This window comes from Empidonax traillii, unplaced genomic scaffold, assembly GCF_003031625.1.
Source record: "Empidonax traillii isolate 1590-97213 ecotype Southwest subspecies unplaced genomic scaffold, ASM303162v1 scaffold398:size1781980, whole genome shotgun sequence".
NCBI classification, from domain to species: Eukaryota; Metazoa; Chordata; class Aves; order Passeriformes; family Tyrannidae; genus Empidonax; species Empidonax traillii.
Window position 1 is genome coordinate 1,659,552 of NW_020955591.1, and position 13,339 is coordinate 1,672,890.

The window sequence follows — 13,339 nt, forward strand, 5'->3', positions numbered from 1 at the left end:
CGGGCACGCACTCACCCACCTCTCCTCTTCCCATCTCCCCTCCAGCTACAGGGATGCTTTTGAAGACTTTAAGGAGAAAAGTAAGAAGCACACACACTACAAGCCTATACTGATTGCAAATATAAACAACTGCTGGAATTTTAGGTAAGGGTCCAAAAGAAAAAGTTTTCTCCTTCCTCTGCAGGCAACGTATAACAGTGTGATAGAGGGGAGGTACTTCAGAGTTAGCAGAGATAGATCCATCTGCCTGCAGAGGAAGGTTTGGAGACCTCTGAATTTCTCTATCATTTGAGGATATTCTGACCTTGCTGATATTTCCTTGCAGAGAATACACAGAGAAAAACATAGCAGAAGATGACGACAATAGAGCCGATATCCTCAGCACTCTTAGTGATATTGAAAACAGCGCCTTTGACGTTCTGCTTCAACAACTGTTTGCCCAGCTGAAGGTACTGTTTCCATGCCCCACACCCTCCTGCCCCATGGTTCAGCTGGTGCCAGGGCAGGGCATGTTCTCCTGCTCTGCTATCTGTTGCTCACATCAGCAAAGTTCAGAAGGCTCTGGGCCAGGGCACAGCATCAGTCCCAACCCACACTGCTGCTGGAAAACTCCCACTAACCTCTCCTTGAGCTGGTCCTCAAGCCTGATGGCAAAATGGGGCACAGTGACACAGGCATGACTGTGCAGGTGACATAACTCATGCTGATCGCATCTGAGACAACGGGCTGCAGGAGGGAGAGTCTCAACCTGCAGCTGTTTAGTCTCCAAACTGTAGGAAGCCATCACAAATGGCATAAACTGCAAATACACAGCTTTTGGCTTCTTCATAAAGGTGACCTAGAAGGCAAATTAGGCTTCTTCCCTTTTTTTTTTTTTAGTGTATATAACACAAGCTTTTTAAGTTACACAATTTGGGTGGAGGGGAAGGAGGCGTAGGAGTTGGGAATGTTCAGCCACAATCTCTCCTGCTTTCTCTGTAGAGCCTTTTGGAATGCATGACAGAGCAGGGTTGCTTGCTTGCTTTTTTTTTTTTTTTTTTTTTTTTTTTTTTTTTTTTTTTTTTTTTTTTTTTTTTTTTTTTTTTTTTTTTTTTTTTTAAATTTTCTGTTTATTTACTGTGGCTGAGAAAAATTGAAAACATCTCATAATGATTCATTTTTTTCCCCCTGATGGTTCCATAATTCTCTAATCAGACAAGATGGCGTGGACAAAACATTAAAAATGTGGAAATAGAAAAGAACAACTCCAATGTGAGCCTTTTGAGCCTTTGGTCTTTTCCATCATGAGGAACCAAGAAGGGGACACAGTCCCCTCTTCCCCAGTGCCTGTAAGCCATTGTCACACCCCCCTGCACAGGACTGCACGCTGCCCTCTCGCTATGTAGGATACTGTACATATAGAAATGCTAAATATAAATGTGCATAGGATTTGCTTTGATACAACCTAACAAATTTTCCTTTTTTTCAGCCAATGTATAAGAAGTTCACAGAAAATAAGTGGGACTCCAGCAACGAAATTATGAACGAGATCATTAAAACCACCAGCAAACATATTTCAGATTTCCGGACATTAAGGGACCCTTTTTACCACGTAAGTCCAAGAGAAATATTGGAGGAATTCCGGGGTGCTGAGGTTGCATTTTCAGCTCTGATACTCTGCAACTCAATTTGCCTTGACCAACACTGAGCTGGTGAGCCAAGCTGGCATCTGAGAGCTGCTCAGGCAGTGTGCAGTTTACCTAGATTAGGCATATAAATCTTACTCTTCTCTGACAGAAGCAGACTCCTGTAGCTCTGCTGCAGTGTTTGCAGAGGAAATCAACCCTGATGTAAAGAAAGTGTTTTAGAGACCACCCAGCATATGGCTTTATTTATGGATTTGGTTTAGCAGTCTTGAAACACAGATGCAGTTGCATGGTTCAGTCTCATTGCTCCGTTGATTGCCCTAAGGATCGGAGGATATGGATGCAACTGGAACAAATCCCAGATAACTGAGCCAGAACCACATCTTCAGTGGTGCTGGAGTATATATGAAACATGATTGTATAAAACAATATTTGATTTCCTGCCTTTGTCTTTTTAGTAGCCGAAACAAATTGATGATGTTTTGTGTATTAGAGAGAAGAACAGGAAGAGCAGCATGAATTCCTGTTTCTCTCTAATACGATTACTTCTCAAGCCCATGGAGATCTTTCCTTCACTTTAAACTCTTCCCAGAAGGAAACAACATTTGGAAATTCCCATAGTTTTGGGAACTCATTAGAGTACAAAGAAATTCTCGGCATCTAGGATGTGGCGCAACCAGCCTTGGGAGGCTGGCAACCAGCACTGTTCTGACATGTAATCAGCAGCAGGCATTGGTGGGGCACATCTTAGAGCACCCAAGATGATTTTGTCCCCCATCCAACCTCATGGTTTGTCTTGTCCCCACGCGAAAGAGAGATGGATGATTCCCTCCTCTCCTTCCCAACAGGCTATTGTTGAGAAGATTCACACCCGTTTGGTTAAAGAGTACATCGTGAGGCTCCTGAAGAGGAAAGTCAGCCTGAAAACTCCAGCACAGCAGCAAAATCTAGCCCAGCAGATCTCCAAGAATGCTGCTGACTTGGAAGCCTTCTGCATGAGCAATGTATGTGAGTGCTTGCCATGAACACAAGAGTGCAGGGCATAGACACACTAAAAAACAAGGAAATCAATTTTCTGGGGCCTCTTATTAACCTTTCCAACTCAGTTTAACTTCCTGGAAGCCAGGACCTTAGGCAGAAAGAGGTCTCCAAATGCCTACAGGCAGGAAGGCTCCCCTGACACCACCCTGCCCCTCCCTGGTTGGAGAGACATGATTTCATCCTCCTTTGACCCACTGGCAGTTTCCTTTAGAACGTTTATATTAATAGGGCCAGAAGATGTACATAATCTTTTCAGGTTTCAGTGCAACTTCCGTGAAGTCTGGGTTTCGACTGTGTTATGATCCAGTTACTGAGATATGCCTCTGCCTGAATTAAGGTGCAAACAAGACCATATGCTGAAGTCAATAATAAACAGTAAATGTGAGGTAGAGAAATAGAAAAAAATAGAAAAGAGTAGGGGGAGAGAGAGTAGGACAGACAGATCAAGCAGAAGATAGTCACAACCCATGGATTCAGTGGTGTCCCATTGGTCCCTCTTAACCCTGGTCTTCTCAGTGGTGGGGGTACCAGGGTCATTTTTCTGGAGGTATCACCTGTATACCATCCAAATTCCAGGTAATCCACAGGGTAGTTGCAGATGCTGTTTCCAAAACTTGGGGTGATACATGTATGAACAGTTGCTTCCTTTTTCACAGTTTACCATAGTGGGAGTTTTTGTCCGGATACCTTAGGCAGGATACACTAACCAGATCTCCCCTCACAAGGCCTCAAATTGGCACCTTCCTGTCATAATTGTCTCCTTCTGTGCTTATCTCAAGTTCCTGCTGTGGTGGCTTATCTTATGGCAAGTTCCTTCTGTGGCGTTGACAGTGTTTTGAGACGGGCAACTGTGCTCTTTAAGTCCTTACGGATTCTTCCCCTCACCCCTGATTTCCCTCTGCTGCTTTTTAGTCAGGCAGAGGCTAAAGTAGGCAGCACAGGGGCTCTGGTACACCAGGGATTCCTCCATAGGAGCCGTGGCTGAACACCCCTCTTTGTCCTCTGACATCACTTCCTTCTTTCCATGCCTCTAAGTTTGCCCAAAAAAAAAGCCTAAAAGCTAAGCCAAACCCAGCCCTCCACCACCCCTTGAGCATTTAACTAGAGAAGGAGCAAGCCCAAGTTTCACACAGTGTGGGTGGAAGGTCAGGCAGCTGCATCTTGGGAATTCCAATGGCCAGGAAAAAGGTCCAGCTGGGGCTTTTACCTGAGAGGGCAGGGAGTGGATTTTGGCAGTGCCTGGAGATGCTGAAGTCAGGGTTGTGTGTGGAGCTGGGAGAACGCAGCACGTGGCAGTGCGTTACGTGGCCTGTCAGACCTTGTGCACACACTGGGCAGTGGAGAAACCCAAAGAAAAGAAAACGTGGATGGAGGGAAGAGCAGAGAGAATCTGTGGAGGTGGATGTGGAAATCTCAGTTGAATGGCAAATCCCACACCTCTTGAGTAAAGGGATTAAAAGCCATGAAAGAGCTAATCCAATGTTCCTGTGGCTGGCCCACCCAGGCAGAAACATCACTGAAAACAACTGAGAGACCTCAAATCACTGACATGTCCTATCTTGCCAGGAAACAGCCCCACGATGCCCTGCTAACCACTTTCTCTTCTCCAGGGATCTCAAGCTACGTGGCTGAATTCAGTGCTCCCCAAACTGGCTGAAATAATCCGACTTCAGGATTTAGGTGCTATTAAAATTGAAGTTGCAACACTCGCCACAACATACCCAGATATCCGGTAAGAGATGATAAAAGAGATTTGCTAATATTCTATGGAATTTTAATTGAGCCAGGAAACAGTCAAATAGGGATATAGGTGACATTTATATAGCCTGAGCCTATGGAAATGGGTGGGGGCTGCCTGCCGGGCTGTGGCAATCCTGGTGCCAAATGGACAACAAAGGAAAATATGAATAAAAGCCTATTTATATATTCCAAATTCTGACCTCATTTTCTCCTTTGCCTTGGAGATTCCTTTCTTTACCCCAAACATCCCAGAATAGTCCTGAGTCTTGTGTAGGGCTGATCTGGCCCCCACCAGGGGCCTCAGTGCCCGCTGCAGGGTGGGGGGGCCACATCCTGATGTGGAGATGTGTGGAAGGAGATAACACCTGCCCGTTTCTCTTTCACAGCAAAAGGCACCTGGAAGCGTTCCTGCACATCAAAGCCAATTTGTCCCGCAGTGAACAAAAAAGCATCCTGGGCTACCTGGCAGACAACAAAGCCTCCACGCCGCCCAGGGCCACACTCTTCTCTAACATAAACGTGTCCTAGGCCAAGGCAACCCCTGGCACCACCTTGTGCTGGACTGTCAGGAGAGCCAGGGATGGAGACTGTCCCCTGGATCAATGCACAGTGCACACTGCCACCCTTTCCTATGGAAAGTGCTTTGTCTTAATCTGGTGCTCAGCACCTGTATGGGAATTGTTCTTCCTGTGGACATGGGCGGAGGGTGTGCCCACGAGAGATGCAGTGCCCTCAAGGACTGTGGCTGCTCCTCACACCAGCCATGGATTCCCCCCAGAGTCTCCTTGGTGCCACCATGTTCTCTGCCTGGACACTGCCCTGGTGCTCTGACCTCCATCTACCTTTCAGGGTGCCATGAAGGCCACGTTGCTGACTCCCCAACTAGCCTAGACCAAGAAGGCACCTCCTGAGTAGATTTTTTTTGTCTTCTAAAGAAATGGAGGGAAAAAAAACCTCAAGCCAAAATTCAGAGATGTTGGAAAAGTCCCATGTGAGCATGTGTGCACCCCATTTGCCTTTCTCAAAGCCATGCAGGGCAGCTGTGTTAGGCTAAAGGGAGAGGTGGAGCTGTGGTTCAGCCATGGAGGGCTCTTGCCATCCCCCCACACTCCCGGACCCAGGACTTAAGAGTGGCCACAGCTGACACTCTGACTCAGCAGCAGCACTGCCCAGAGGCATCAGGATTTCTGAACTGGTCCTGGAGAGCATGTGCTTCCTTCACCTCTGTGAGGTGGGACCACCTGACCCCCTGGCAGAGAACCCCTCTGCAGTGACCCCATCCAGTGCATGTGCACAGAGTGGCACCCTGCTAATTGAGGTTGGGAGCAAGCTGCTTGTTGCAATGGACTGTGTGGGCTAAGTATCTAGTGCATCTAGTGATGCACTTTGGATATTATTGAAGCCCTTCCTTTTCAAGGAGAGGACTTTTCCAGATGTCGTTAACAACACAGTCTTTGAATGGGGTGTGGAACTGGTTTCAAATGCCATCAAAATGTACTGAGCACCCTGTTTGCAGCGCCATTCTCTTGCTGCTCTTTCCCCTCTTGATGTGAAAACACAAATGGGTCTCTTGTGAAATTGTGTTTTGTTTTTTTTAACAGCCCAGTTTTTCTGGGAAGCTAATCCCTTACCAAAACAACTGTGTGTTTAGTTGGAGACCTTTCCCTTCTGTTTTTTTTTTTTTTTCTGTTTCAACTTTTGTACCAGTCTGTGAAAAGTCAGTCCGGAAGGAAGACACATGATGACTGTGCAAACTGTATCCTGTATTTATATGCATATGCAGTATACCACTGGTATATTTTTGCATCCAATTTTATTTTTTTTTCTCAGTTAGAGATATTAATTTGCAACGTTTATATTTAAACAGTATTCAAACTTGCTAGAAAGCTGACTCATTTATTCTGTCTCTGGTTGTTGCTTACCGTGTTGCTACATGTAGTTCTACGTCCTTTGTCGAAGGGCAGAGCCTTCCACTACTCCCAGCCTGCTCTGGTGAATATTACCCACTGGTTCCAAACAGGGAGAGTCCTGCTGAACTATAGAAAGGCTGGTAGAGGCACCCTCTGTGTGTACTGTGTATGGGTCTCACAGCCCAGCTTTCCTTGCTCTCTGGAGGAAGGGCTGCCATGTACACCGTGTTTATGGTATCTGGTATAACAAGTTCCAAAATGTCAGCCTCTAAGCACTAGCACAGCCTCAATGTTGAACAATAAAAATATATGCATTTGACGTACCTCTCATCCTTTCTGCTCTGGCACTGCCTTCCTCCCTCTCTGTTGTCTCCTCCTGTTCATACGAGCCTTCAGCGGGTGCAGCCCATCAGGATTTGTCCCCAGCTCTCCCTGCTCACCCCCTTTCACCCTCGTCACAGTTGCTGTCAGCCCCATGGCATTGCTGCTGTCCCTGTGAGACAGACAGAGCACTGCAGGCTGCTCACTAGCAGTGGCCAGTGCCACAAGCTGGGAGAAAGAGTCCTTTGCCAACAGGTTTTGTGGCAAAATTGTAGCCTGAGTGAAGAGCACTGCTTTGGTTTTAGTTTGCTGCCTGTTCATGGGCAGCACAAACCACTCCCCTCTCTCCTTGCATAAACACACTCACACAAAACTCATTTAGACACATAATTTTAAAAATTATTATTTTAACGTTTACCTACATTTAAAGCCAAATGCCAAAATGACTTCTGACAGTGCTGAGCACTCAAGACAACTGTCACCTACTGGGTAACATTTTCTTTCCCAATTAGTGAAAGGTCATTTTATTGCTATAAAAAAATGGATTTTGATTTAGAGATCTGTTAAGGGCCTACGGAAATGCATAATAGAAGTATTGTGCTGATCTTTAAAAAAAAATATATTCCAGCTAAGTAAGTGCTTGAAGGAAAACAGTGTATCTGTTTATATATCATAATTAGGATGGGTAGGAGAAAATCATTTTCATACACATTTCATAAGCCATATGGAACTGAATTGTGCAATTCTCCTCCTCCTCCAATAAACCCCCAGCTTTCGGCTCTAATGAGCCCAGGAAACTAATTTATTTATCTTCCCGTATGACTCAACATTTACAATGGCATTTGCTTATATTTGGCATATTACACATAGCCTAGTAGTTTCAGACGTTGCATGAATGTCTTCTGATAACAGTGTTAGTTTAATATGATAAATAGCACTCCTATAAACTAAGTAAAATTTTCTGAGGTTGATGTGACTGGATTTTCTTTATCACACAACCTCTGCTGATGCTGATGCCTGCCTCTCCTTGAAGGCAGAGCAGATAGCCAAGATTAAAAAAAATAAAATCAGTTTTATAGAACAGTTAAGGAAGTTGGTTGCTGGGCACAGACAGCTCTCCCAGCTGACTGTCATCAGTGCCACCAGGACATCAGCCCACTGCAGCCACCAAATTGGGCATGGGCTGAGCTCACACATGCACTCACACACACTATTGGCTCCCAAACCACCAGGCACTTCCATCATTTGGCACTAGACTTGTAATTTTCGGTGCAAAAGATACGAGGTCACAAACCACAGCAGGGGTGGACAGAGGCATTACTCACCTCCTTTACTCCCACAGGAGCCACCTGTGGCGTGCCAAGTCCCCAGTGACACCCAGGGAACCTTCCTTGTTCAAGGGAAGCCAAAACATCCAGAAAGCTCACAGACTCCTCCCAGTGTCAGCAGGAGTGTTCTTTTAGAGCTGCTTCTGAGAAATTTTGCGTTCTGCTGACCTGGAAATGAAGCCTTAAGAAATCAGAATGCCTGCAATTCCTCCCCTTTGAGTCTGAATCTTCTCTCTAGAATCCTCTGAGAGATAACAGCACTAGACTAAAGGCCACAGGATTTATTGATGTGCTGATTTTGAGAGACACACTAAAGCAAAGAGCTTTGGTAGTTAAGCCTTTGCAAATTCAGCCTGCATCTCCAGGTGGACAGTCCTGGCTTCAGTGACATGCACAGTGACATGCCTGGGTGACACAGTTGCTCACCTACTAATTGTTGTAAAGCAGGAGGAATATGCGCAAATAATCTTCACAAAGGATGTGGTAACAATTTGCCAACATCCATTTTCAAATCTCATATTTAGCTTAGCTAGTATGGACTTTATTAGGAGAAAAACTGGAAACCTCAATCCGCTGGGATGAGACCTGAAGCCTGGCAATGCACGGAGCATCCCAAAGGAAAGGTGACCTGCAGTGAGTGGGACAGCAGAGCCTCCTTCCCCAGGAGAATTAGGGCACACAGGCTGCGGGTCCTGAATCTCCCAGGATAGTTTCACTTGCTGCCCCACCATCTGCCTCTGCTTCATGCAGTTTGGGTCAAAAGCCAGTGCTGGGAAACAGATGGGCATGAGCCAACAACCCTGAGCATCAGGAAGGAAGAATATTTTGGGAATGGGCTAGAGGCCAGTGACCTTGAGTGTGACACCAGCAAAATCATATTTTGCCGTGGTGTAGATTGAAAACCAGGAGAGTAATTTCTGCCTTCCTGCATGACTTAAAAGAGGAAGTGGCCAAACCACCCACACTGATATTCTTGAAACACAAAATAGCTCTTCTGTAAGCCACAACAATAAAGATGGAAGTTAATGCTGGGGAGTTTTAAGAATTACTCATCAGTGCAGGAACCACAGATTTCCCCCTTAGCAAAGATGCAAATCCACAGTGACAGGAAGGAAGGTGAATCCCAACTGAGGGGAAACCAGAGGAAATGTGATGGAGCAGAGACACACATCAGGCTGCTCAGGTGATATTACTAAAGGAAAGTCAGTTGTGTTTTTCAAAGCAATTCAAAGTTTTTAATGTTACTATGAAGTGAATGTTTGTACCTGCTGGACACAATCTCTCCATTCTACCAGGGCTTTCTCTTTTAGAAATTATGTTTTAAAAATCCCTTTTGAACTGACCAGCTTGGAGACTTCCTTATAGAGCCATTTTTCTTTTCTCTGGGTCTTGTCCCCAGGTTTTTCAGTTCCTTCTTTCACCTCTCCATAAGTCTCCTGATATCTCCCAACACTACCCAGTAGTCCTCTTGGACCATGTTCTCCCAATCTTCTCACCCTTCATCCACCAGACAGGACACAAAAAGGCACATTATGTACCAGCACTCAGAAAAAACACCATTTGGGGTCGAAGAATTCATTGCTATTTATCCAAGTAGTTTTCATCCAAATAAGACAGAGCATTTGAGCTGTAATAACTCTCCTAATGGGCTAACAAAAGAGGAAAACTTTTCACTTAGCAGAAAAGCTGAGCTCTCAAAAGTACTCATTAATGTTGGAACGGCTGTGAAGGGGAAAGATTAGCTCTGAAAGGGAGGAGGGTATAACAAGCTCCTATGTAGAACAATATTGGTCCTGGAGTCTTCCAGAGATTTTGAGCCCTATCCCAAAGGCTGGAGGCCAAACCCCAAGTCCCACTGGCAAGAGCAGTGTAGCCTGAGAGTTCAACCAAGCACACAGCTTAGAGAAAATATCAGGATAAAGTTAACAGTGCGATGTGCTGGTTAACAGAGGGCTGTTTCTGCTCTTTGGTTTCATTGCAGTCCCTTTTACTCTGCACCAAGGCTATAAGAAATGGTGGCAGCCACCTGAGCTGTGGGGGCAGGGACTGTTATCTTCATGCTCCTGCACAGCAGACCCCCTGTCTCTGGCAAGGTCCCAAATTCACTCACTGTGACACAGCCCCTCCACAATCTGCATGGGGGCTGTGCAGACCCAAAAATGTTAGTTGAAGCTACCCACTCCCCCTATGGGGAGTGACAGAGCTATTTCCAATTCCCCAGAAGAAGCATTCAGCACAGCAGGATCCTGGCAGCCACCTGCTTGTGACAAGCTTGGTGCAGACACTCCTGGACCACACCAGCCTTGAGGCCAGTATGTGTGACGGGAATGTCACCTGCAGAGGTCACACTTCATTCAGGGGTGTCACTGCTGTCCCATCTGGGCATGGGTGGTTTGCAGAAACTATTTCTCAGCACCCTGGTGTCCGTCCCTCAGGATGCTCAGGAGTCAGAATCACAGAATATCTTGAACTGGAAGGGACCCATCAGGATTATCAAGTCCAATTCCCTGCTCCTCCTTCCTATCTGAAACTAAACCATTCAAATAAGAGTGTCATCCAGGTGCTTCTTGAACTCTTGGCAGGCTTGGTGCCGTGACCACTTCCCTGGGGAGCCTGTTCCAGTGACCAACCACACTCTGGGTGAAGAATCTTCTCCTGATGTCCAACCTGAACATTCCCTGAAGCAGATGAGGAAAGGGCACCCTATTCCACCTCTGAGGGACTACAGGTCTCGGGTAACTAAAGAGAGGCAGGTAGGACCCACACACCACTCCAATGATCTCGTAGGGCAAAAAGACCTATAAAAGTTACTGAAAAAAGGGGGAAAACTTTTGCACACTTTGGGTGAACTAGACCTGCTCCTGGAGGAACCTTGGCAGCTTGTAAAATATATGACAGGTAAGATCTCCAGGTAAGTCCTTGACAAAACACAGTATGAGGAGTAATCCATATAGCCTTTGCTGTGTATCAGTAACAGAAATATAGGAGGCTGCAGAAGCAGAGAGTGAAGGAGGAGAGCAGCCTTCAGGTACCCACCATGCCTCTGGCTGTGCTCAAATATCTTCTGTTGGTCTTTGTTTAACTGCCCAGCTCGGCGTCCCTTTTCAGATCCATTAAAAATATCACCAAGACTAAAGTATTACTGTGGAATGCATGAACTGCCCAAGCTCCCATTTTTGTTTGATTTGATTTCTCTACGAAGCCTCTCTCAAAGAGCTCAGGTTGCATTTACTTGGGGAACATTTTGTCGGATCAGCACGTACAGCATGAAATCAATAGCAGCTTTTGAAGAAAGAGTAGATTCATCTGTCAACCAGAACAACCTCTCCAGCCAACTTTTTTTGGGTGGAAACCATGTTTAAGAAAAGGAAAAGTTCTACCTTCCTTCCATCTACCTCAAATCCTCACCCTCCACATTCCCTGTGGGCGAGGAGTAAAACCCCACCTCTCCATGCAACACTATCTCCATATAAAACCCTTTTTCTGTACAAAATAACACTGTATCTATCCAGGTATAATTTCTACTGTCATTTTCTACTGTCTTATAAAAACAACTCTGTACTGCAAGCTTCAGCTTATTACTCAAAATGAAACTAATTGCCCATTTTCATGCATTTCAATATAGCTTGACTTGAAAAGCAAATTTCTGCTTTCAGTAGTACGAGAGATGCTTCCACATTAATACGCAAATTATCGTGAAGAAAATCAATGCACAGCAGACTTCTGCAATCTGTTTACCTTTCTATACACAGAAAAAAATTCTTCATAAAGGTGCCTTCCAGACAGTAATGGAGGCAATAAAATTTATAGGTTTTTGAGAGCAGGAGGTGTGATGAATATATAGATCATTTCTTAATCAAAAGCTCCCGCATCACACATGCACACAGTGCCACCACACAGATGCTACTACCATAGCAACTATTTTTCTTACAGACACTCTTCATCCAGCCTTTTGCCCAGTTTCAGCCCTTTGAAGAATAGGTTTCTGGAAATTCAGTATTTTTTCTCCTTGGAAAGTGGGCAAATCAGTTTTTTTTTTTTTTTTTGGCAACTCAAACCATGAAGTCTGGGACTCGAGAGCTGCTTGTGCTGATGTGTGAAACCCCCTTCCTCTTCCCATGCTCTGTCACAATGTGGGCTCAAATGGGTTTTGGTCATCATTCCTTCTGTTAACTTTCTCTGCAAGGAAAACATCAGAAAATTCAGACTATGCAAGTTCACAATGTTGTAGGAGCTTCAACATATTATGGCAGAAATACAAACAATGTGCAGAGGACTTCTCTGTCTTCTCCGGATCTGTGAGCCACCACAAACCTGTGTTTCGGTTGTGCAATTCCCACCTAATGTATAAAGCAGTTCAATAATGACAAATCATCAGTCCTGAAATTCTGAATTCTCTGCATGCTGAAGGTTTTGGTATACAAATATATGCAGGGTATGCCTGAAAGAACAGAGGCTGATGTGACTCTGTCTCATGAGCCAGTGACAAGCTATATTGTTGGTTTTTGAAGGTGTTTCACCCGCATGTCATCAGGGCAGCCTGTGAGGTCTGGTGCAAGAGGTGTTCTTCCTCTCTAGGACAGCCTGAGGGGTCACCCCAGTGCCAGGGGCAATGTCATCTCTCCTGGCAGCAGAGCTGTTTGTCAAACAGTTATTGCATGAGGGAAGTTCCTGCCTGCATATGTAAGGATGGGAAACAACCAGCGCTGCAGCCAAGTGGCTGTCCATCTCCTGGATAAGGAGGGAACAGGAAGAGTTCTCAGGAGGGAGGTGATACATGTCTGCATGTCCTGGGACAATGTCAGAGGAGGACAGCTGATCTATGGAAGGAAAGGGTGACCTAGCACCAGGAAAGGGACCCAGAGCTGATCTGTGAGCAAAGCTCTTTAAATATTGGCTCTGTCAGAGGCTTCTCATGGGCTCAAGCCAGAGAGCAGGAGCAGGAAGAGGCAGGAGGCCTTGCTGATGGAGAATTAGTGCAGGTGGTGACATTTGCCTGTCTTTCCTGCCTTCATTTACATCCCTCATGAGTACGTGCCATGGTGTTCTCAGGTGGAACAACAGATGGTGCACATCTGGATGTGCTTTTGCTCCTACTTTCACCTGGCTTGGGTGGCTGCAGCACGGGGTGACTGGGTGGCAGTGGGCTATCACCAAAGACCATGGCATTCCGTCTCCAAAGACACAATGAAACCACAGTCAGGGGCTGAAGCACCGTGACACAGCAGCCCAGCTCCCCCAAATACTCACAGCCAAGGGTTTGACATGTGAGGTCAGCAAAGGCATCTCCTGGGTGCCTGGGGAACGGGTCTCATACACCGGCAGAGCCACAGGATGGACATCAGAAGAGTGAGTAAAAGCCAGAGAGACACAG

At 45.8% G+C, this 13,339-nt stretch overlaps 1 protein-coding gene across 1 annotated transcript in view; it reads left to right on the plus strand.

Annotated features, from left to right (window-relative positions):
* TNFAIP2 (TNF alpha induced protein 2) overlaps positions 1-5,469 on the plus strand; it is a 19,442-nt gene extending 13,973 nt beyond the window's left edge. Inside the window, exons 8-12 of the mRNA XM_027893614.1 lie at positions 326-449; positions 1,469-1,591; positions 2,474-2,629; positions 4,277-4,398; positions 4,793-5,469. Coding sequence (XP_027749415.1) covers positions 326-449; positions 1,469-1,591; positions 2,474-2,629; positions 4,277-4,398; positions 4,793-4,934 — 667 coding nt within the window. The 3' untranslated portion in view covers positions 4,935-5,469. The remainder of the gene's footprint in view (positions 1-325; positions 450-1,468; positions 1,592-2,473; positions 2,630-4,276; positions 4,399-4,792) is intronic.
* The last annotated feature ends 7,870 nt before the right edge of the window (positions 5,470-13,339 follow it).